This window comes from Schistosoma haematobium, chromosome 4 (assembly GCF_000699445.3).
Source record: "Schistosoma haematobium chromosome 4, whole genome shotgun sequence".
Classification (NCBI taxonomy): domain Eukaryota; kingdom Metazoa; phylum Platyhelminthes; class Trematoda; order Strigeidida; family Schistosomatidae; genus Schistosoma; species Schistosoma haematobium.
In genome coordinates, this window is record NC_067199.1 from 29,652,492 (window position 1) to 29,679,039 (window position 26,548).

General features: G+C 35.8%; 1 protein-coding gene across 1 annotated transcript in view; it reads left to right on the forward strand.

The window, feature by feature from the left end:
- MS3_00007818 (uncharacterized protein) overlaps positions 1–26,548 on the forward strand; it is a 34,469-nt gene that overhangs the window by 2,215 nt on the left and 5,706 nt on the right. The window contains exons 2-10 of the mRNA XM_051216161.1: positions 1,905–1,955; positions 4,403–4,545; positions 6,735–6,850; positions 9,334–9,473; positions 10,382–10,528; positions 13,301–13,445; positions 20,162–20,255; positions 22,241–22,322; positions 23,664–23,893. Of these exons, the coding sequence (XP_051066723.1) occupies positions 1,905–1,955; positions 4,403–4,545; positions 6,735–6,850; positions 9,334–9,473; positions 10,382–10,528; positions 13,301–13,445; positions 20,162–20,255; positions 22,241–22,322; positions 23,664–23,893 (1,148 nt within the window). The remainder of the gene's footprint in view (positions 1–1,904; positions 1,956–4,402; positions 4,546–6,734; positions 6,851–9,333; positions 9,474–10,381; positions 10,529–13,300; positions 13,446–20,161; positions 20,256–22,240; positions 22,323–23,663; positions 23,894–26,548) is intronic.

Here is a 26,548-nt window from a genome sequence, read left to right on the forward strand (position 1 = left end):
AGTGAATAACTGACAAGGTCGTGAGATGTGTAGGTAATAATTGAAAAAGAATAAATTGATTGATCCGTCCGAAAGCTATGATAACTCGTGTAGACGTGACAGTACTAGACACGATAAATTAATCCCTTGATGTAATTATTGCTTCGAATATTAAACAGTAGACTATTTGCCTTTGGACATCTTGTGTAATGCTTTTTATGCCTTTTTTTAATCAAAATTCACATAGTTTACAGCTCCATACATAACTCAGATCAGTCTTTCATGACTTCAAGTTATGATACCATAACTTAGTCTAAACCATGATCTGCGTCTTTCAATTCCAACTCTTATATAACCAACATCTCATACAATTTCACAAATCACTTGTCAGACGTTTATATTAGTTTAACTTGCCACTCTACATTCTACGGGATTAAAATGGATAACTCAAGATTCTTTTCACAAGCTTTTCTGGTGTATCTAAACCTCATTTCAGTCTTCGGTTTCGTTTATGTAATTTCAGGGAACGTTGAATCTAAGTAATTAAAAGTCGTTCCACCTGTAATATCAGTATTACTTAAGAGTAATCATTTCGTTCATCACTATTATTATTATTGTGCTTATTATTTGGACACATATTGGTACAAGTAGGCACCAAATAGATATGCGCCACATAAGTCATTCGATTTGTGTGAGGGCTAGGATAGTTCCCGGGTGCCCAAACCGAAGCGGATGGTTTTCTTAGGGGGCACACTTTCAGTCTTCGACCAAAAGATCTGATCCACAAGGCAGTGGAGCAACGTAAGGAGATGCAGTCCCATGGTAGCCGGTGACCAACAATTGGTTCATACGCCATTTGTTCCTTCAGGATACTGGAGCCCATGTGCACCATTGGTTTGGAATGAGGGTTTTCCAACTCCTTTAGGTGGACTCACCATTTCCACCGGCCTAGTTAAATCGCCGGACATTCGCTTTTCGTCCTCTCAATTTCGTAAACAACAGTAATGCTGCGAGAAGGCAGTGAGTAGGACTTCTTTGACAAAAGCAATGTACACGTGGCCATGTGAGAGCATTCCGAGAGGGAGAGCGGACTCTTGGCTGTACCAGGGCATTTGGGGGCTAGGAACAATAACGGGGCGGATTCGCATGCATATAGCATACAATTCTCTTTGAACCTAGCACACAACAATAGCATCATGCATGTTTATCAGTAAATTATCTAGAAAACACATTCGAAGGCCAACCATTGTGAAAGCTTATTCCGACAACGGTATGATAGACAAGAGTTAGGCTTAACAGTCGAGCCTTAATTCCTTAAAAAGCAAGTAGCTTACAAGGCTAATCTCCCTCAATCGTTTGTGACATCTGATTATACTTATTTTGTGTTAATAGTCTTTATTTAAGCATGTTATTTTGCTGAGTAAAAAACTTATTCGTTAAGCTAGCGGTCTTATCCTTGATCTCAGTTTATTAGGGGGTTTTGTCACTAGTCTCGTATCGTGGTTATTTATCACCTGGGATACACGTTATAACCGTATTCCACTTGTCGACTGGGGTATTGTTTATTTCACAATCTTCAAACGTTCATTACAAGTTTAAATCTCCCCCTCCACAACAGATAATGATTTCGTAAATCACCACTACAACGTTATGCAACTTACCGTAGTCGATCTACTTCCGGTCAATTATTCCTTACGACTATCCAAACTAATGTATACAGAAAAGTCTCCTGTATAAATCTAATTGTAAACTACTTACCAACATCGCAGCAATTTAGTTTGAGAAAGCTTCCCAACCAATAGTTTATTCCTAACGAAATAGGTATATCAAAAGGCATAATTTGTGAATCTATACACACCACGTTGGTTTTGCTATGACTTGACCGTTTGCCGACTAAATTAACAATTATGTGTTATTCTTTCTAGGCAGTACATTTGAAATCAAATACGGAAGACCTACGGTCGGTTTTCAATAAGGTCAGTTAACGCTGTTTATTGTACTTAATACTCTGATCATGTACTCGTTTTTTCATTAGAACAATGTTACTTTTTCGTTTTATTTAGCTGACTTTTTTCATTAATAAATGATTTTTAACATTGTACAGGATTGACATTGTTTTGACTTGTATAACACATACCCCAGCTAATCCAACTGACCCAGATTAATGGCCTCAGACGCTTTTACTACAGCTCCGTGCTTACATTACGCATTCAGTGGTTCTATTGTAGACAAACAACACTACAAGAACACTTGTAATTCTACACACGTAGTCTACAGATATTTTCTGCATTTATTAGGCATGTTTTTTAGTTACTGCTTAAAATACCGTAAACCATTTTACGGTATGTTTACCCTGCAATAAACAGGGTTTAGTGTTACTGAGTTATAGTTACAGTTTAGAGTAATCAACTATCTATATTAGTCTGAGGACCACACTGTACCGATGCCCTGGGCAGTTTCTCAGTCAAACCCTTTAATATATTATGATGGTCATCCTTAAAAAGTGAACCGTCACCAAGTAGTCTACACCTATCAACATGGCTCAGTTCACTTGTCAGTGACTTCATAGACTTGTGCCATGTTTTGATCTGGCCGCCCCTAGTTTTCTTCCAATCTACTCCTACATTGGATCCCCGTTAAAAATCGATTGTGCTGCTAGATTAGGAAACATCAAAGTGATAAAAAAATAATTGTGAGAAATAATATCTTTTCGTCATTTCTGGCTGCGTTTCGACAGATTACAGCCCGGAATCGATTAAGGATAAATTCTACCACCTAGAACCCGTTTCCCAACAACTACTTTGCTTATCCGGTGGTCCCAGGATATACGAGCGATGTTTCGAAAACATCTGTGATCGAATACTAGTAACCTACGAATATCCCCTACTCTTACCGACCATGTTTCACAGCCATAAAGTAGGACGGAGCGAACTGCTGCGCAGTAAACCCGTCTTTTAGATGGCAGACGGGTATGTCGCTTACGCCATAAATGACGCAAGTTGGCAAAAGCTAGTCGAGCCCTCTGTATCCGTGCTGAGATTTCGTCACACACCAGACCACAAGGGCTGATGAGACTTCCAAGATAAGTGAGGCGGTCGACACGCCCGACTACTTCACTCCCTATCATTAGTTCGGGTGTCGATGCAACCCAATCCTGATACATCATTTTGAATTTCGGGGGGGGGGAGAATCGCATCCTGAACATGCTTGCATTGTTGCTTAGATTGGTCAGAAGACTCTGCATTTTGTCAGCGTCTTCACTAAATAAAATTATGTCATCGGCATATTCTAAGTCAAGTGGATCTCCCTTTTTCACGCGTACTCGAATCGTTTGCCCTAGCGGTGCGAGGTGAGAAAGGGACGTGAGGAGGATTTGTCTCCAATCGACCTGCCTGGCATGGTAGAACCAACAGGAACATATGTTCCAGTCAATATAGCACTCCTGTACCAATATATATGTGTTCAAATAAATAAATAAACCCCGACCACTGCGTCAAGGTAGCAGCTATGGTCGGGCGATATTGACAGGCAAAAGGCCGGTCTACGAGAGTCAGTCATATGTTTCCTAATCACCTATATAGTGAATGATACTGACTCCTTGTGTTGGTCGAGTAGAGTTAACTGAATAATATTGACTCATGTACCGATCGCTATCTGAAAAGACTAATGAGGAATTAAAGACCGTAGCTATTCGTAAGAATCACTTAGTCCTCCTGAATTATCTCCCGCCAAACAGTGGGTACTTGAGTATCTCCCTTCATGGCTAGTTGATCCAGTGTTTCCTGTCAATCTTCAGCCGCTTAACACGAAACAAAGTACACCGTGTTACCCAATCACTTCGTTTAACATCTACATCACAACTTGGTCAGTAGAACTAAATTGCCAATAGGGAATAGACAATATGATATTTGTTACTGATCGGAGTAACTAATCGAAAACTTTACGTTAATGTAATCTTCATCGTATACTGATAGCTTTACAAGTAGTGCAATTCAGGAAGCCCTAAAAGGCTGTTTCATTCTGATTTAGGACTCCTTAGTAATATTCACCGACAGTTCAACTAAAATGAACCCGTAAACTTCAGTTCTTATAACTATATTGATACAAGGGGGCCACTGAGTCGAAGTGTGGTGATGTTGAATGTAAACGGCATTTCCTGCCTCTAGTATATGTTGTTCTAATTTACATAGTAACAATCTTTGTGTCATCTAAATTTATCAATACACACAAGCTCAAACTTATTGTACCTTTTCAAGTGTGCCATCACCAAACAATTAGAACTGATCAGTCCTCTGGTTGACACCATTTTGTTTTCTAATGATAGAATACAGTAAACTAAATCAGATGAGTTACACTGAACTAAGTTATGTGTTAAAAACTACGATATTTACCCATTTACGTTTATTATTATTCCTACCTATAGTATGCCAGTGTTAGCAAAAATGGTCAAATGTATATGACTTCGAAAGATTTCGCTGTCAAATATCTACGTTTATTCAATGAAGAAAATTACAACGTATCATCAGTTAATTGTATTGCTAGTGCTGCCGATACCACAAAAGATGGGTAATCAAGGTTATTGTGATTGTGTTTCTTTTTATTTGAGCATCTATTTTCACCTCAATAATAAATATATGTGTAAGGAAAAATAAAATCACAATAAAACCATAGAAATCCAAATAAATATTTGTGTGTGTGAAAACACTTTTTTCTACACACCAGATATCTCATGCGCACTACAAAAAGTTCTTACTTTCAACATAGCATAATTAGATGACCTTTTTAGTACACAGTTGACTGGAGAACCATGTACCTATTTATAATCAATAATTTTCATGTTTAACTATGTTCCCTTGAAAAGACTCGGGCCAGACTGCTGAGAGAAACACTAGATTTACTTGAAATCCAATCACTGAGATTTTCGCAAATATAATTTTCCTCCTTAATGTGAAACCGTTCTTCCAAATTTAGATGAAATTTCTTATAAGATATTTATGTATTTGGTAGGTAGCTGCATTTGCTATGCCTGTGGAGGTGCACTTTATTGGTTCAGTTACTTAACAGTACCCAATAGATCATCAACTTGAATTCCGATCCAATTGTCGATATTTGGACAGGAAGCAGTATTATGGACTTTCAGTAGGAGTGAAGTATGATAATGTGAATGTGGAAGATATTCATATCTCCCAAGGATTCGATTATCGATATGTTTACAAGCGTTATTTTATATATTCCTACTTAAGCCCATAGATTCTGATACGTCACCGAAGCATATACCACACAAAGGAAGCAATGATTTGTGGAGTGTTTAGGTGAAACATCGCTTACATTTACTGGAATAGAGCTATACAGATGCAACCATTCTTCACCTTCATCTATGTCTTTAGTACTGATTGGATCTCATATATTTTATTCAGAGAATTCTTACATTCCTTTCGAACCATATTCTTCATATTCGCTTTGGTTTTTGTGTTATTTTTACTCATTTGATATTCATTGTGTTAGTTTCATTTCGATATATTAATGCAGTGTCGACTTGGGTCTATGGACACTTATTTCAGGTCCTAAATTGATTATGGCCGGTTCATTCATTATCTTCTAGTAGATCTTAAATACTGTTACCGTAGATTTTCCATCTGTCTGTTCCACTCTGTTCTTTTGTTTTATCTATCTAACTGGTTTCTGACTACTGTTAGTTACTTATCCGATTGTTCAATCTTTTTCAGTGAGGTGTGGGGACCTGGACTGAGACGAATTTGTTCTGATGTCTTCATTTCCCAAATGTCTGTCATTTGTACGTCACCATAATACTCTTGTGGTATATCACCCTATACACTTATGTTGAACATTCCACTGACTGGGTAGGAACTAACGATCTGGACAGGCGTATCACATGCCCATCAATGCACGGTGATTTAAAACTTTGACATAAAAGCTTTGTTTTAAGTAATCAGTTACTTATTCATGTAACCGATAAAGAAGGTAGTTACATCTTTGTTATGGAGATTTATAAACGATTAAACGGAATTAATGTTTAATAAAAATCATAACGAGTAAATCAATTTAATTTTGACCTTTCACCCAGTCATAACAGTAATGAGTCAAATCTAGATTTCTAGAATTAATGAGCAGAAGACCAATCAATAGATAAACACGGTGATACGATGTAGGCGAGTGATGGCTGCTAATGAGATCGTATTATCGACTTAATCGCCCGAATCTCTAGAAATTATTGGGAAAACCTTACCGAATAAATAGGATTTTCATGTAATAGAATAACATATTTATATTCAGAATGTGAACACAAAGTAAGCGCTATAAAATGTCACATGCGATTGGAGGAAATTAGCTTGTAGGCAGAGTGTATCCTATGACAGTCGACTGTTTTGAGTATTCATGAACAGCCACCTACTAATTAGTGTTGATTTTGGTTCCACACTGAGACCTGAAAAGTCTCAGATAATATAAGTGGCAGCACTAACCTTCATATAGGAATACTCTATGCTAATTTTCTGCCCAATAGTTACTGATATCTTACCCTAGTCCATGGTGTTCAGATTTTATGAGTTGACTTTTCACTGTGACTTCTAAGCTAAGTTCCTTATTAATAATCCTATATTAAGTTGATTGGCTACCAAAATATCACGAATTGAATAACTTTACCTCAAAAAACTGTCTTGTAATCTCTTATTAATAATTTCGTACAAGAGTTGTATTGGTGAGATAATTGGATTGAATATTTTCTTTTATTTTAGATTAATTTCTTTCGAAGAATTTCTTGCGTTTGAAGCTCTTCTGTGCACATGCGACTCTTTATATTCGTGGACATTTGAACTGTTCAATCGAGACGGCCTCGGGGTCATATCATTTGGTAAGTGAAATTAAGTGTTCATATCTTCGTCATGACAATGGTATTCACATCGATTAAACAAGTTATTGACTATCTGAACGCGTTGAGCGTTTCCAGCAAAATATAGTGGATTCGAGTCCCAACATGAACATCAATACTGCGGTGCAGACATATCCAGCTGACGAGTTTCTAAATACGACGATGCACGCGTTCTAGATTGCATTTTTAACTACATACCAATTATACTAAAACTTATGCAAAATTCCATATCAAGGCGATCCCCCAAGGATGCACATATATAGCAACAGTGACTGGTTAATTACAGTCATTGAATATCAACAAGGGGCAATTACAAACCATGACTAATATTCCTTATGATTAGTAAATTCTATCTCTGAACAAAACCGCACAAACAGTAGTCCTAATTTACTCCAGTTTACTTTCACTGACAATCACAGTATATTCTATGTTCTTATATTCTAAGTTATATTTGATGACGTCTGAGATGCACAATCCCTTGGACGTAATTCTAGGTGTTGTGAAGTGCTAGAAGAAACTGGTCCCAACATAACTATATTTTATTCAACAGTGTTATCTTATAAACCAACTATCTTAATGCTACGTCTAAAGAGATTACGATATCACCTAAACCTGGAGAACGGAACAAGAGTCAGGAACACTACAACAGGACAAGCTAAGCTAGTCCGTTGTGTCCCAGCCCTGATAACTATGGGGAGAAGACTAGATTCAGTCGAAGGAAATGCATATTCCACAAGCAGTCGAAAGCACGAACGAACAAGTACATAACTCATGAGTATATATACAGTACAAAAATGTCATACCATTAAAAAAATAGCAATCATACAGGATCAAGCCAAATGTAGGTGCTATCAGGGTCGACTGTAAATAATAGATTTTAAATAAATTAGAAATAGTAGACCGTATAATGGTCGTTGGTGGGTGGAATGAAAATTTATGATATATATATATATATATATATATATATATATATATATATATATATATATATATATATATATATATATATATATAATAGTCTAAAAATAATTCGCAGAAGTTGCCGTTCATTTATTCTTTGTTCGGATATAACAGACATGTTTTCTTCGTTTATTTCACTAGCACCATCATGTTTGTCAACTGTGTTTGGTTTTATTAACGATTCAATCAGTGACACAACTCATTATCGACTTCATTTACTTCACATTTTGTTAAAGTGTTAATGGAGAAAACCAGAAGACATTGGTTCCTACGCTGACTAGTTAAGCCTTTCATCATACCAACATATAAAAAAGATTATTAATGAGGATCCAATTGGCTAGTGCTTTTCCGAATCAACTACTTCATGTAATACTAAAACATTATGCCGATATAACAGGTTCTCAGGATAATCATAAACTTATATAAGATTTTCAACTCTGTTTAAAAAATTATACCAAGTCTTTGTGGTAATCTTTTCTCGTTTGTTCAGTTATTGACCATGTAAAATGGTCATATTGAAGTTTATAAGTAAAAACAAAAACAATGTAACCACCATGTTAAGCTACATGTGTCGAAGTCGTGTTGTTTTTATTGTATTTCCTGTTGATGATTTGGAAATCAACCAAAGTCTAAAGGCTTAGTATTTGTAGTTGTGTTGCAATATGCTCGTATTAATAGAATTAACTGGCCTCTGATATGCTGGGTAAATCCAGACTATCGTGTGCTTGTACGCACTATATGTGCACAGATTGTAGGTGAGATGTCCAAAAGGGGACGCCGTTGATTAAAATTACTTATACAATCCATTAAGGTTTGGCTCAAATATCTGAGGGATATATATACCAATTAGTTGTGTACATCTGAATCCGGTTTGCCGATATAGCTTCTTAGTCGTTCTTTGTCACTCATATACCACGTTGACACTGGGTATAGGAAGCATGTAGTCGAATAGTCTGTTGGGGATGCTAGATCCCCAGAACTCACATAATAAATGCCTTAATTTTGTAATTTTACTTTGAAAATTTGAATTTTATTGCTTTCGCGCCGAAAGCGCTCTTTTCATCTTCATGTCGTATTTCCCACTTGGGAGAATCGGTAACGCTATTGGTCCATTGTGTATTTTAGTATGTTATTTTGTAACTCCTTCCAAGGACAAATTTATGCTGTATATATACGTTTGAATTGTGTCTGTTGTGATTGCTCGCTCATGCTTCTGGCTTTTACGGAATATACTTTCCCGTTTGGACTTCGGCTTCTCTCTCTAGTTAGCGGGGCGGGGACGCAATAGAATAGCTAGTTATTGGTCTTAGCTCACAAGTCTGTGTTCCGTTCGCAGTATAAGTGAACTCGTAACCGCTTCAAACCTAGCATATTCTTATGACGTAACATACTCGTCTGATTAATTCCCTAGAATGTTAATAAGTAATACAGCGTGTTTTGAATTTATGTGTATTTCCATTGGATAATACTTATTTTATGCTTTTGTGTTTATTTTTTACGCCTAGACAATTTTAAGAAAACACTCGATATGACATCGGTGAATAAAGATTTTACGTTTAATTTCGATTGTGATTTCATCAATCTGCATTTTTCCAAGGATAGATCACGTAAAATTCCTTATGATGAATTTACGCAAATAATTCACGTAAAATATAATTTTAAATATATATATATATATGTAATTCTTTAAATAATTGTGTGAGACATAGTCATTTTACCCTAACGTAATTCGGTGCTTATAAAATGTTAGTTGTTAAGTGATTTAATTTCACCTCATGTTACACTTAATACGATCCGTTGGCTTATTGAAAAAGAATTTGCGGTATCTAAGTACTAAACGATAATGACTACGGATTGTCTTACACTTATAACCCACTGAAGATTGAGCTTGAAACAAGCAAAAGACTTAAAGATAATTAATAATTGGTTTTACATGGATGATCTAGATCCTGTTACTACGGCTACATGTGAATCAAATTCTGCCGTCTATCAAAAGCACTTGTGAACAAGACTGGATATTATCCCAATTTCTATAAAAGTCTGGTAGGGGATACAGTGCTAATTATTCATCATTTTTGACCAAACTTTTAATAAACACAAACAGTATATAAGTGTATAGCAAATTTATAGTATAACCTGACTGTAATTCGACAAAGACCATTCACTGAATACAACTGTTACTTATCGCCAATAGACATTTTCAAAGGTTATTTCACAGATCAGTCTAAACTAGTGAATAGCTCCAAAACAGTAAATTAACAATTATCTAAAAAACACAAGTTATTATTCAGTGGACGGTTCTCTTATTTTGTAAAACATGTGCGGTAAGCTTTTATGTAACTTGAAAAAATCAACACTTTGATTCAGCTATATTTTCGGATATATACATATATGTATTAGAAAATAATGGAAAATTCTCAATTCAACTGTCATTTGCTATTCACATTTTTATTGTTTCGTTAAATTTGTTACAAATCTTTTATCACAACGATTCTCTCTTTTGTTTTACTTTCGATATATTTGCATGTGTCTGTGTGTGCATGAATGATATAGGACTTCAATAATGAGCATGCTATCCAAGCCTTTAAACAAATGGATCAAGATAAAACTGGAACGATTACAGTTGATCAGTTTAAAAGTATTATTTTGCAGTTGAAAAGTCATTTGTTGACTCCTTTGATTAAAGAAAATTTACTCACAGTAAGTAGTCATATAAGTCCATTGGATCAGTAAATTTGATTATGTTTGTTGTTATTTCTTAAATGGTCCAACTTTAAATGTAAGGTAAACAAAATGATCTAGCATAAATATGTACTGGGTTTAGTTGCTGCACTTATTACTAGAACGAAAATTAAACTAACGAGATCATAAAGTAATCCATTACGTTTTTGTTATGTAGCTTACATCTAGATGATGTGAAAGTAAGTTGAAAGAAAACTAGAGTTGCTCAAACTAAAACGTAATATCAGTATATAAAGACATCGACAACGGGATATACGATTTCATTCTTATCTGAAATCAATTAACTTTGTATGCATGTAGTGGCTGTGCTTCATTAACTAATCACCGTAACCGTTATCATATAATCCTCAATGGTGTTTGAAATCAGAAGGCAAAGAGAAGCAGCGATTACAGTTTTATTAGCAGATAACTCGGACCGCAAAGCAGAGAGGCGAATGAGTGAGTCAGCGAGTCAAAAGTGTATATAGGATTAAATGTACATGTATATATATAGGGAAATGAATGGATCATCGAATCAATTAAGCAGCTAAGAATAAAGCTAGCAGAATGAATATATGCGTAGGCGGTAAGTAATATTCAAGCATACATATTTCATACAAGCACAACAATAATAAAGGTACAATAAGTTGTTATGATACGGATGACTCTGTCCGTTAAATAAGTTGATAAAAGATCTTAACCGAATTAAATGTGAACTCAGTTCCACGTGAGCTGCTATATTCAGACGTTTTTGTAATAATGGTACCTTGATTTAACTTAATAAAAGTCCATTTTGCATACTCAACCCACTCTTTCTAACGTACATACCGGTTCAGTTAAGGTGGTGTTGTATGGTCACTCCATCAACCCTGTAAGAATTGCATCAGATTAATAACTTGCTCAGCGACGAGCCTAAATTTCCATCCTTGTTAGGTTAGCATTTGTCTTGTTAATTGATATACCACTGATTCCTAGCTTCGATTCTGATATCTACATATCACAATTCCCCTTTATCTTCCGTTATACCCTATGGGTCGTCAAATATCACGCGACAAAATCGCCAATCAGAACACCGACTTATATGACCTTTTCCCTGTACGAAACCAGTGATGCATTCATTAGCGCGAGCAGGCCTCAGTCAACTCTGTGTGGTAGCTTTTTGCCTAACCCGGCCCGCTCAGTCAAGAACACCGTAATCACCTTCCACTGTATGAATTGTATATTTCGGATATATGTAGTTTATATACAAGCAGGCCAGACCTCATCACAACTTAAAATGCAAAATAATCATTATACAAGATCACGCCAAAAGTGGCTGTGCTATTGGATACTGTAACTAATAAATTGGGAATAAGCTAAGGATGGTAAGTTGTATAACAGTAACCGATAATTCAAATGAAAGCTTATAATAAAAGGAATACCAACATTATATATATATATATATATATATATATATATATATATATACTATCTAATAAAAATATATGTAATGATAGTTCATAAATATATCCTAGCAGTTACCATTCATTTATTCTTCTTTCGGATATAACATCTAACCCCAGCCACTTCCGAAGATTTATTCGACATAAACTAAAGAAAATTGATTTAACCAAGCAATTACAATTACTTTAAGGACAGTGCAGATAAAATACATTCTCCATGGACGGGGAGATGGCAAAAAAGGATAAAAGTTCAAATTTTCAAAAAGAAGTTATCAAAATAAACGGAAAGCTAATGGTTTTCTGTGCATTTAACATCTCTTACCATATTTAGTAGTCAAGGAACTAAGCTTATATAAAAAGTTACCGTATGGTTTTATTTATTTAAACACATAAACATCGGTACAAGGAGGCACCAAATAGATATGCGCCACATAAGTCATTCGATTTGTGTGAGGGCTAGGATAGTTCCCGGGTGCCCAAACCGAAGCGGATGGTTTTCTTAGGGGGCACACTTGCAGTCTTCGACCCAAAGGTTTGATCCACAAAGCAATGGAGCAACGTAAGGAGATGCAGTCCCATGGTAGCCGGTGACCAACAATTGGTTCATACGCCATTTGTTCCTTCAGGATACTGGAGCCCATGTGCACCATTGGTTTGGAATGAGGGTTTTCCAACTCCTTTAGGTGGACTCACCATTTCCACCGGCCTAGTTAAATCGCCGGACATTCGCTTTTCGTCCTCTCAATTTCGTAAACAACAGTAATGCTGCGAGAAGGCAGTGAGTAGGACTTCTTTGACAAAAGCAATGTACACGTGGCCATGTGAGAGCATTCCGAGAGAGAGAGAGAGAGAGAGCTGACTCTCCTCACTCAGCCGTAACCGGGCATTTAATGTTAAATTAATATTAGTTCTTTTAAATTGACTCGAGTGAGCTAATTGTTATCAGCATAAATACCCTATCGGATGGTGTTTCCTGTACAGCTGATTAACTTTTTCTCCATTTTTAATTATTTCACTCATATTGAAATTGGATAAAGAGTGACTTAAAACTCTAAGACAATAAACTTTTCATTTTTCTTATTATTTAACTACATTTGCAAATTGTATATCAAATTAGGAACTTAACACGTCCAACTTACTTTCTGGCGAATCCCCTTGATTCTACATCATGCCTACCATCAACTTCATCTAGAAGTCTTAAGTTACTGTTTGTTTTTATCACAATACTGGTTAACAATCCAAATTATTTACTAATCATTCCTTATTTATAAAATGTTTCTCAGTATAACATTCTCTCTATGCTTACTAGGTTGCCTTACAAGGCGAAATGAATGGTGGTCGTATTACCTTTGCTTATTATATGGCTTTCATTGCACTCTTGACTAATATGGAATTAGTTAAAAAAGTGTATCTAAGTCGAACTAATGGGAACGCCAAAGTAGAATTGACTAAAGGTTAGTTACCAGTAGGTAGTCGTTTCCTAGATATTAAGTATGTTGCTCTTCATAACTTGTATTTTTATGTACATTGTATAGTTAGCTGTTAATCACTGGTTGTATAAATAGTAAATATCATCAGTAATTTTTAATCGTTTTCATGAAGAAATTGACAGCGTATTTTTTTGTCATGAATCATGATGTAACTGACAATATTGTTTGTTTAAAATAGTAATTCTACTATTAAAGAAAATTAATGGACTTCCAAAATCTCTCACTACTGTTTTGTTGTGTATACAGTTCAAAAATATTCTAGGAGCTCTACATGTCTAAATGTTGAAGACTAATTGAGTGTACCCAAATAGAAATATCAATTATAAATATGCATTATACTTCGAAATATCCCAATCCACGTCCGATGAATCAAGTAGACATTTTATCATTAATTTAAAGTTACTCTCAAAAAGTCAAACTCAATACTGATCGATTCATATCTTTTTATATAAAAAAAAACGAAGTGTTAGTAAGCCAACTTACATTTTCTGTGGATTTCTCAAATAGTTAACCATATTCCTCTTACTTGGATAGTCATTTACTCAAAAGTTTACCATGATCAAACAGGAATAATATAACTTATGACTGTCCTCAAGAGCATGGTATTTCACCACTTACATATACTGTTGAGTTTTCAGGATTGATATTCGCACGTGACCCGAATCACGTTTGTCCAGTTGAGTAATTAAAAACTCAAAGCGAATGTCGTATAAATAACTCAGTTAATTATTCCTACACTCTCTGTAAACATTCTTTATGGGTGTGAGTATTCGTCTTATAAGATTCACTATCTTACAAAATTATTCCATTGTAATAGTAGCTGAAGTAAAACAGCTCATGAACATACATTCCTGATGTTTTCAGTTTGAGGTTGTGGAGACTGCTGAATTTCATTGAAATCAAGAACTGATCAATGTTAGGCCACCATCGAAAACCTGGAAGCACTAGACGTTCGTTTCGCCCTAATATAAGCACTGCGGACGGGTCCAATACTAGGACGAAACGGCCGCCTAGTGCTTACATGTTTTCAATGCTGGTCTAACATTGATCTGTTCATGATTTCAATGAGATTCCTAATGATTTGACTATCATTACGACATCAAGAAATGCCATTCTGTATTCCTATTAAGAACACTCTGGCTTTGTGCTGCACCTTTGGAAGTCATCATACACATAGATTTCAAAACTTCAACTTCAATACAGTCAATGAGATCACTTTAATCCTCTTCCCTGATCTGCTGACTACAGTGAAAAAATCGACTTAGTAATGGAACCGTCAGTATATCAATCAAAAATGCCTATCAGTTGTAGATCAGTTACAATAATTGGAATTCATGAACTAAGTATTTGTCACTAAATAGAAATTATAGTAAAAAACATATTGAAAGGTGACGAACAATGTTCACAATCAATAACTTAATATAAGGGAAATTCATCTCAATAGATTTCTTTTTTCATAAGTTGTATTTAGATAAAGCACACCCTCAACAAGTCAAATAAACTTTGAAAATCTAATTTTCATTAACATATTATAGATATCCTAAGTAATCACTTGCTTACGTTATATCTTCCATCTCCAAAGTTTACAAGTGTTCCAACCTCCAAAATAAAAGGAGGTTCGTTTTTATTTGATCTACTATTCGACAGTTGGTAATTTTGATTCATATAACCGTCAAGGTATTGAGTAAACTAAAATTTAAAGACTCAGATCCACAGCATATTAGCCATAATATTATATTCAGAATACCTTGGGAATCTAATCTTCATTTTACAGCGTTTTCAAATTCTGTGAACGGTTTTTCATTCTGCATACATACTTAACATAAAAATCACTAATAATCCATTTCCTGTCTCAGATTATGAAACTATAAGTTTAGTTTCTGTAAGTTTTAAATGTCTAACGAATTATACTTTCATTAGAAATATGACAAATATGAAAATACATTCGGCTTCATTGTTCAAAATAGGTATATGAGATTGCATGACTGAATTAACAAGCATAGTATGTCCATGTTACCATCTAAGAAACGCTACTTTTATCTTTCTACTTATGTAGATACTTCATTGGGTTGCTGAAACTACATTTTTGATTTGTTGTTTGGATAGGTGTACAGGTCATAAGGCTTAGTGAAACGAGTTACTCAAGTAAACTTTATGACTCTATCTCTTCAAAGTGATGTACACAAAAATTAAACTTGAACAGTCTCATAATAGAATAAGTTTACTACTAGGTTAATGAATATTTGTAATTCACCTTGTGAAAACGCCTTTTACATTGGACAGACGCTCAATCAAAAATATCTCATGATTTATAAAGACTCACTGTTTCATTATTGAAAAAAAAATTGAATAATACTTCTTTGAATTAAAAATCATGTACATCAGTTTGATTGCAAATTTCATGTTACAAAAATCAGCTGATATTCCTCGTTTCGGTTAATGTTTTTTATTTCTTCAACAATGTATCATGTCCAGACAAATGCTATCGATATGATTTCACAAATATTTCAAGTGAATTATCTTATCTAAAGCTAATTATCTCCTAACCTGCAATTTTACCACTTATTAGTACCACCGTGCTCTTAATCTGTTTTCATCGTTATATAAAATAATCTTGCATAGTGTTATGCTCACCAATCCAACTGGTTACTGAACTAATTTTCTTGGTCAGTAGGGTCACTACTTCACTTCACATCTGTTGGAAGCAGTTTATTTCCAGTGATGCCATAATGTCAAACATTCGATAGAGAAAATTTTTTTTCCAAGTTACCATTTTCAGCTTTTCGAATTACACGAATCAAAAACTCTAATTTAATTCTTTAAAAACTTTCCTTAATATCTAATTAATAAAAATACATTTATTATTGATATTTTCCCACTCTATCGTTATCAGTGGTGTTTTTGTTCTCATCTCAGTTGTTCGATTCTTGGGGTCCACTACAAATCAAGGTTGTTGATCATACTGTCGATTGAGTCTTACTTACTTACTTACACCTGTTACTCCTCGTGAAGGAGCATAGGTCGCTCACCAGCATTCTCCATCCAACCCTGTCCTGGGCAATCCTTTCCAGCTCCTTCCAGTTGTAATTCATCCTTTTCATATCTGCTTCTATTATCCGACGTAATGTGTTCTTTGGCCTTCCTCTTTTCCGCTTCCCTTCAGGATTCCAAGTTAGAGCTTGCCTCGTGATGCAGTTTGACGATTTGCGTAATGTATGTCCTATCCATTTCCATCGTCTTTTCCCAATTTCCTCTTCAGCTGGAAGTTGGTTTGTTCTCTCCCACAGAAGGCTATTGCTGATGGTATCCGGCCAATGGATGTTGAGTATCTTGCGTAGACAGCTATTTATAAATACTTGTACTTTCTTGATTGTGGTTGTTGTAGTTCTCCAAGTTTCAGCTCCATACAGTAGAATTGCCTTGACGTTCGTATTGAAGATTCTCACTTTGATATTGGTTGAAAGTTGTTTTGAGTTCCATATGTTCTTCAATTGTAGGAATGCGGCCCTTGCTTTGCCAATCCTCGCCTTTACGTCTGCATCTGAACCTCCATGTCTATCGACGATGCTTCCCAGATATGTGAAGGATTCTACATCTTCCAGAGTTTCGCCATCAAGGGTGATTGGATTGCTGTTCTCCGCTTTGAATTTGAGGACCTTGGTTTTCCCTTTGTGTATGCTGAGGCCTACTGATGCAGAGACTGCTGCTACATTGGCTGTCTTTATCTGAATCTGTTCACGTGTACGTGATAGGAGGGCTAGGTCATCTGCGAAGTCCAGATCGTCTAATTGGTTCTGAGCTGTCCATTGTATTCCGTGTTTTCTTTCAGATGTCGAGGTCTTCATAATCCAGTCGACCACCAGAAGAAAGAGGAAGGGAGAGAGTAAACAGCCTTGTCTGACTCCGGTCCTTACTTGGAATGCATCTGTCAGCTGTCCTCCATGCACTACTTTGCACTGTAGTCCGTCGTATGAGTTCCGGATAATATTGACAATCTTCTCAGGAACTCCGTAGTGTCGAAGAAGTTTCCATAATGTCCTCCTATCTACACTGTCGAATGCCTTTTCATAATCAATGAAGTTGATGTATAGTGACGAGTTCCACTCAACTGATTGTTCGACGATGATCCGTAGTGTTGCAATTTGGTCTGTGCACGACCGATCCTTTCGGAATCCAGCTTGTTGATCTCGAAGTTGGGCATCTACTGCATCCTTCATCCGGTTCAGCAACACCCTGTTGAAGACTTTCCCTGGTATTGACAGTAGTGTAATGCCTCTGTAGTTTTCACATTTGCTCAGATCTCCTTTCTTTGGAATCTTGATGAGGTGTCCTTCTTTCCAGTCCATCGGCACTTGTTCCTCCTCCCAAGTCTTTTTGAATAGAGGGTAAAGCATGCTTGTGGTTACTTCGACGTCTGATTTCAGTGCTTCAGCTGGTATGTTGTCGGGTCCTGCTGCTTTCCCGTTCTTGATTTGTCTGACGGCCATTCTAATTTCTTCCGTCGTTGGTGGGTTGACATCTATAGGAAGATCTGTGTGTGCTGCTTCGATGTTCGGTGGATTCATTGGAGCCGGCCTATTCAGGAGTTCCTCGAAGTATTCTACCCATCTGTTTCGCTGTTGTTGAATTTCAGTGATTGGCTTGCCTTCTTTGTCTTTGACCGGCCTCTCTGGTTTACTGTATTTCCCTGATAGTTTCTTCGTTGTATCGTAGAGCTGTTTCATATTTCCTTCTCTAGCAGCTTTTTCTGCCGTCGTTGCTAATTCTTCCACGTATTTCTTCCTGTCGGCTCTAATGCTCCTCTTCACTTGCTTGTTTGCTTCTATGTATTCAGCTTGTGCTTGGACTTTCTCTGCTCGTGTTCGGCTGTTGTTAATTGCTGTCTTCTTGTTCTTCCTTTCTTTGATCTTGTCCAGTGTTTCTATAGAGATCCATTCCTTATGATGGTGTTTCTTTAGGCCCAGAACCTCTTGACACGTTGAAGTCAATGTTTCTTTGATACCTTTCCAGTTGTCCTCCATGGTGGTTTCTTCTTCCTTCAGTAGATCTTGAAAGGCTTGGAATCTGTTGTTGAGAGCTATCTTGAATTCATTGAGTTTGTCAGTATCTCGAAGGAAGGCTGTATTGAACCTTTGTATTGCTGTTTGTCCACTTGTCCAGTTCTTTTTTAGCTTCAGTTTTAAATTGGCTACAACTAGGTGGTGATCTGAAGCTACGTCAGCTCCTCTCCTGGTTCTCACATCTTCCATTGTCCTTCGGAATTTTTTTTTTTATGCAAATATGGTCTATTTGGTTCTCTGTAGTGTGGTCCGGTGAGATCCATGTAGCCTTGTGTATACGTTTGTGTGGAAATATTGTGCCTCCTATGACTAATTTGTTGAATGCACACAAATTTGCAAATCTTTCTCCATTTTCGTTCCTCTCTCCCAGTCCATGTCGTCCCATAATATCTTCATATCCAGTGTTGTCTATTCCGACCTTGGCATTTAGATCTCCCATCAGAATGGTGAGGTCCTTTCTTGAGCATTTCTCTATGATTGACTGCAGCCGCTCGTAGAATTGATCTTTAATGTCGTCGTTGCTATCATTGGTGGGTGCATAACATTGGATAATATTCATTAAGATCCCCTCCTTCTTTGTTTTGAATGATGCTTTGATGATTCTGGATCCGTGGGATTCCCATCCTACAAGTGCATTTCGTGCTACTTTGGACAGCATTAGAGCAACTCCTGTGTGTGTGGAGCATTTTCCTCTTCGTGACCGGAGTATAGCAGCATCTCTCCCGTAGCTAGCCTTTTCTGTCCAGCTTGAGTCCAGTGGGTTTCGCTGATTCCCAGTACTGCCAAGTTGTATCTCCTCATTTCCGTTGCTATTTGGCTGGTCTTCCCGGTTTCCCACATTGTTCTAACGTTCCATGTACCTATAAAAATTTTTGCTCTGGTTGTTAGAAGGGGCATCGGCCTCGTGGCTTCCGAAGGAATTCGGCTTTCACCATGAAGCGTCATAATTCTTCTAAATGGAGACCTTCTAACTCTCAGGGCAGAGTTAAAATGGTTTGAATTATTTTTTCTGGTAAGCGTTTTTTTAGCGAGTTAGTTTTCTACGGGATGGGGACGCTAACCCCATGCCCAACCCTCCTCCTTTACCCGGGCTTGGGACCGGCAGTAACTCTAGAAGAGCTACAGGCGGAGTTGTTGATTGAGTCATTCAGTCGAAATGCATCGCAGTCATACAGTATAATTCCCTATTATTTATTTACATAAGATAATTAACTGATACCTTTTGAAAATTCCTGTTATTCGTCCGCGAGTGTTTAACAGGACTGATGAAAGTTGATCATAGAGTCATCAAGATGTAAATCACTTCTTGATAAATTAGGGTGAAATAGAATTAAATTAGTGATTTTCAATGTTCATGACAAATATTATTAGTAGTCATCGATTCTAAACAATAGTTTTTCATTAGCTTTCATTCAAATTTACGAATGTTGATAAACGACCTTCAACAACGTTTTCTAACAACAAGACCGCTTAAAACATTTTTCTCCAAAATGTTTTATTGAAATAGCCTGTTTATTTGTTCTGTTACAGCTAATTTTCAAGTAATTTCACTTAATAAATAACAGTAAATTCTCTTGTTTTCCATTTTATTCTTGATCTCCATTAATTTGTCAATTCTAGAGGAAATGTTGAATGCAGCACAAAATTTCTCTCAAATCACGCCAATGGAAATGAGTATTCTATTTCAGCTCATTTCACTTCTTCGAAAAGATGGGTAAGTGAAAATACTTATTTTGTCATCTCTATAATCATTTTCTCATTGGAAATATCCGAATTCGAATCATTATAAATCCTGTCTTGATATGTTATTGTTAAATAAATAGATAAATATAAGTAGATCTCAATACTCACCCTAATCCTCATTCAAATATGTGGGTTTTACGGTGTAACATCATATTCGGAGGGAAGCATAATTCACATTAATGGTTAAGACATTCGAATTTCAGCCACTAAGCCCCAGGTTCGAGCCCCTTCCTGTTTACCTCGGTTTGGGCAACCGGGTAGTATCATTAGCCTTTAAGCTTAGTGTGGCTTATATCCTGTGAAATTAGTCAATATAAATAAATAAAATCATCATACAAATTCAGAATTATTCTAGTTTGTATATTATGGAACATTCCCATCCTGTAAATTAGAAGACATAATGGCAAGCAATATTTTTCTTCAATTTACTCTCTATAAGACATTAATACTTACGTGTATGAAAAATGTTAAATCGGTCAAGGGGATTCGTGAAATTGGTCAGCAAGTATCTCCCTTTGTGGGTTTACCAAGATTCAAACAAAATCAATGCATGCCTCTGTCGCACTCGGGTGATAGTGATCGTATAATAGATAAGACAAAAGAATTCAAAGTGATTTGTTATATGGCTTTCAACTTTATAGGGTTCAGTCTTGTCTTTTACACAAAGCATAGACTGTGGGGATTCGAACCAACAACCCTAGTGCTTGATAAAATTTATAATCTTTTTCTTTTTTGACTACAGGGAACTTTATGAACGATCTTCATAATTCTTCCCACTATTTACTTGTTTCCCCTCATTTTTTCCGTTTATTTTCACTACTTGCATATTTATAGTGATTATTCACAAGGTATTACATAATAATTATTATTATTTTATTATTATTGATAATGACGATTCTACGTAGTAGGTGATTTACAAACAATAGATAGGTGTTTACTTACTCTTGGAGGTGCAGCACGAAGAAAGTCTGATCCTAACGGTAATCTAAAATGTCATTTCTTCTCAGTGCCAGATTAGTCCCTGTGTTCGTTCCGAAAATTTGCTACCAGCGACATTACATTTTAACATCTAGTCAGTCACATAGATGAAAACCTCACCACTTACACACTGGCATCACAGTATATATATATATATATATATATATATATATATATATATATATAATTACAAGATATAATAATCAATAGACTAAGTGTCAGTTACGTAACACTGCCATGTAATTAACTTGTTTGCTTATCATTTACAAAAAAATTTCAGTTGACCCAATATTTTTCACATATATAAATTAAAAACAAGATTGTTCACTTGTGTATCTTATACGGGTTTACCAAGAAATTTTTGTTTACATATAAAAACATTTTACGATTGTCATTCAGCATTGTTAGATCGCTGTCACTGAAAATATCTATCACACTGATCTGTATTAAGTTAATAAACCATTAAAATAAGAATTATTTGGCAATTATTAAACTACTTGACCAGTGATATGTTGAAAAATAAATATGTCCTCTGTTATAAATGTAACATGCATAACATTGCTTTTTAGTTCCAATCGATTCTTGACTACCTATAGCCAATACCGGAATCAACGTGATAAAACTTTAGATGGAATGTCCATATGTGCTTATTTATTCCTCCTGTTGATTGCTTTAAAAACCAGGGCATAAACTATCTGTAATTAGTATACTACAATCTAATTTTTATCGTCTTCACTCCGTTATTCAGTGTTCATCGAATTCTGTAAATAAATGCATCAAGCACGCAAACAAAGTCTATTGAATAAAATCTATTTTCCAAAACTTTTTACCACATTCACTGCATAGCAGAAATTTTTCACTTTGCAACCTTAAAAGGTCAAAAGCACAGCCTAATAAAAATACAATAGACATGCTCTATGACTAGCTAGTATCGATGAATAGCTGTATCTTCCGTTGTCGTTTTTTTCTAATTCTCAGACGCGTTACTTATCAAGATTTATGTGCTATTACCCCCGTGGAAGAAAATTCTATGTCACACCATATGCAGGCTCGACTTCAGGTATGTTCATTGTTAGTTGTTTTATTTTGATCCTCGAGTAACCTAATCAGTATATATTTTTTTGTTCTAACGGTACACTATTTAACCTTTGCTCCAAAATTCTTTCAAATATGTAGAATGACAGTATAGATGAGTTTCCTTTTATTATAATTTTTGAAAATGCTTCTTTATTTTCTGTACACTACTACTATGTTTGCCGAAGCTTTTTTCTACCTTATCCATGTAGCCATCGTATTATTATTTCTCCCTAAGTTATAGGTAGAAAGCCATCAGTTATTAGGCTTGGTAAGTCTTTCCTTGCATTGCACCTCGTTTCTTGTGGTGATGTGTCATTTATAGCTGTCAGTAAACCGATTGCTGACAGAGGATGTCTTTTAAGATCATTAGGTTAGTTCCTCTTTCTAAACTACAATAGCTCCGAGTTTTTTTGTATAGAATCCCGTCCCAATTATAATCTGTGATATTGCCAACATAAGCTAGAACTTCATTCAAAAACTTCCTTCCTTATACTGCTTTATTTCGTTTCCTCTTGAATGGACTCTGTCTATTTAAATAAACCAAACCTGAGAGTGTCAGTTTCGTTTTATGTCGACAATTTGAGTTCATTTACATTACTTAAATTAACAAAAGACTAGATATCATCAATCTTTAAAAGAATGTGTGAATACAAACTGACTAGTAAAACCATCGGCAATAGAACTTTTGATTGTTTCACGACACTACATTCCCCCCTCTCCCGATTTATTTGACCTTTTCACGCCGCTTCACGACAGTAAATAGTGGTTTATGATTTTAAACATTCAATAGGTAACCAACTTCTTTTAATGTTATATTTTATGATAATGGTGACTCAATTCCTAAGGTGTTCAGCCTTCAACCGCTATGTCTCAAGTTTGAACCTCGAGCTCTGTCCACTTCAATTTGGGTAACCGGATAGTATCACTAGCCTTCATGCTTAAGGTATTTCTCGAAACCAAGTGCACAAATTGTACCTGATAAATGAATGAATGACGAAATTATCTTATGAACGTTAATTATTATCCTTTCCTAAATTGTTACTCAAGTTAGTAGTTATAATAATTCAACTCATCACTATTGATTGTAACCTAATTCTAATGATTTGGCTATTTATGGATTTTAACACTTTAGTTGATTTATTTGTCATTTTATTCTAAATAAAATATTTTGTACTCCAACTTTCTTATGCCTAGTGTTTTACATAGATGAGTTTATGCCTAAATAACATCGTATATTTAACAATAAAGTCGTGTTGTAGAAATATATTACCATATTTCTAGTCACCGAATAAAATATGTCTTATTACCTTCTATACATAACTAGGGAAATTCTGGAAATAATGTAAATGTACCTCGTGGAAGAAGTGTTTTAATGTCCATACTTGAACAATGTTATCGGTTCACTTTAGGCTCAATTGCTGGTGCATTCGGAGCTACTGCCGTCTATCCAATCGATCTTGTTAAGACAAGAATGCAAAATCAACGTGCTACTGGATCAACTACGGGTGAACTTATGTATAAAAATAGCTGGGATTGTTTTCGTAAAGTTATTCGGTAAGCTTTTAAAGTGTATCTTTTTTTATAATTTTCATTGAAATGATCACCTCTTTAAGTTAAATCCTACTAACCAATGATTCCATTTTGGAAGTTTTACCAGTTTGAGTTGTTTCCGGGCGTACTATTTTTTAATTGCTTTGGTCACATACTTTTCGTTAACTGAATTCCTGTCATTGAGCACTTACACCTTTGTAATTAATTCGAGCATTTTATCTTCTGAGGTTTATACAACAATATCACAATATTCCAATTCTAGAATATTTCTATTGTTTAAATTACAGGCTGGTCTTAGCTTAAACCATCAGTGAAAACTAAGAGCCACCAGACAGCTGACTCGTCCTAGTATGAGACTTCTCAGTAGTCCACATCCTTTAGTTCTTCGTGACAAGTAATGGAGTTCGGCCATGTTGTGTGTGAGAAAGTTATCCACTGTAGACAATGTAAATTAGTCGCGCAATATGGCGGATCGATCAAAGTTAGACATCCACACCACTGAATGCCTTCTTACTGATCTGGAGATTAAGCGTTTGGACGTAGCCAAGGTTCCTGGGTTCAATCTCTGATGGAATTGCGATCGCTCACTTCTGAACAGTCTTACACTAGGACGAATCAGCTATTCAATGCTTTCTCGTTTTCCGTGGCGGTCTGTCTAAGGTCAGTGTGTGATTTAAGCCGTGAAAATTCTTCACTCTCCATAAAGATTTTATACTGGTCGCAATATTTATAAATCAAAGTATGTCATATAGAAGACAACCGGTATGTTGAAACATTCGAAGTCACTGGCAAGTGGACTGAGCCATGTTGGTAGGTGTAGACTACCTGGTTGGGGACCGCGAGATGATAGCAACCGATGGTTAGAGACCCTGAATGACATGGCTCAAAACCGTTGGCAATGGCGCAGGTGCATACACTCTTTGTGTTCTCCCAAATTTTGATCTCCTTATTCCTCCTTGTCTTTTTTTTCTCTTCCCAAATTTATTTCACTGTATTATACTCTTTAAATAACATCTCCAAACACTGATTTTCCTAATTACTGCTTATACTCTTATTACCTCTACCACTACGGGATTTGAATCGACTACTGCATCTGTGTGATAATGTGATGTGGCAACTCGAACTGATGTACGTACGTACGAAGTTCTACGTTGTTACTGACTGACTGACTGAAACATTCGTAGGTCACTTTTTATGACGCTGCACTTTCTACATTACTATAACTTCGGAACTCTAATCAAGTTCTAGATAGTTTTATATTCTAAATTGATTTCTCAAATCGTATTCAACAGGACTTAATATTCGAATAACCATCGATCACAATAGCGTAAGTCTATACACTCTTTGTCTTCCCTTAAACCGTGAGATTAATTCTTTCTTCATGTATTATATCCGTATATGAAATCTTTCTGTTATATATTACTACCATTGAAGTAACTACTTCTATGAATTCGGTATTCAGCTTGTTGTGCTAATAAGGTGTGGCAACCTAGGCCGATGCCTATATGTGCCTGGTCCTATGTTGTAGCTGACTAACTGACATCAAAACTCACTAAACATATTCACTTCAAGGTAACTAGTGTATATAATTTCTTAACCTTTTCAAAAGTAATTCAAAGTGTGTAAATGTCTACATTAATACTTTCCATTTCCCGTTAATCTACTGTGACTTTTTTAAATTGATTTAATAATAGTATTCATGAGTAAATTGAAGTTAGACCACTATGAAAAACCTGGAAGCACTGGATGTCCGTTTCGTCCGAGTATGGGACTCCTCAGCAGTGCGCAACCATTACACTAAAATTTACTGAAAGATATACATTTTGTTCATAGAAAAATTTTTTTGTAACTACACTTGTTCTTACAGGATGTACATATGTTTGTAAATAAAGTATTATTCTGGTGTAAATGTAAGTTTTACAAGCTGGCAAACATCTATAGATTAAAAAATAGATTAAACCACTCTTAAATGTAAAACAATTTGTTCTTTTGACAAATTTCGATAACGCAACGAAAAGAGGATTATCAGAATTATGTGATATATTTGCACAATCCGATCACACATATACTTGTTAAGACATTTTTATATGAAAATTAAAAGGTCAACTAGACATATTAAATGTTAGCCATAACAGTCAGTCAGTAGGACCAGGCACATATGTACATAAAAACAGTGTGATTACCACTCTGGATAATAAATCAGTATTACCAGGGTAGGTTAAGGGTAAGGACAAATTGTTTTCGAACCCATCTCGCGGGAGGCGGGATCGTGAATGCGCAATGCTAAGGAGTCTCATACTAAAATGAAACGGCCGTTTTCCATGGTGGTCTAGCTTCAGTTGACTCATGATTTCAAATATTGAAATCACTAAAATCTCCACAAAACCCCTTCACATAAAGATAGTTTCAGTTTCTGTATAGCCAATGCGTCAATAAACCTTAGTATACGCCCTTGAAGGGTTTTGTACAACACTGCAAAGGCTGACTTGATATCAACCTTACGACCAGTCTCAACCAAATGTTTCGCAATGGAGGAAGATATCTGTCTATCCTGTGACCATTGGAATTCGTTTGTTTCTGTAGACTGCTCTTTAATCTCTTCAATACATTTTGTTGTTGTTTTTCTCTTACTCTTACTTTTTCATTGTTCAGTTTATA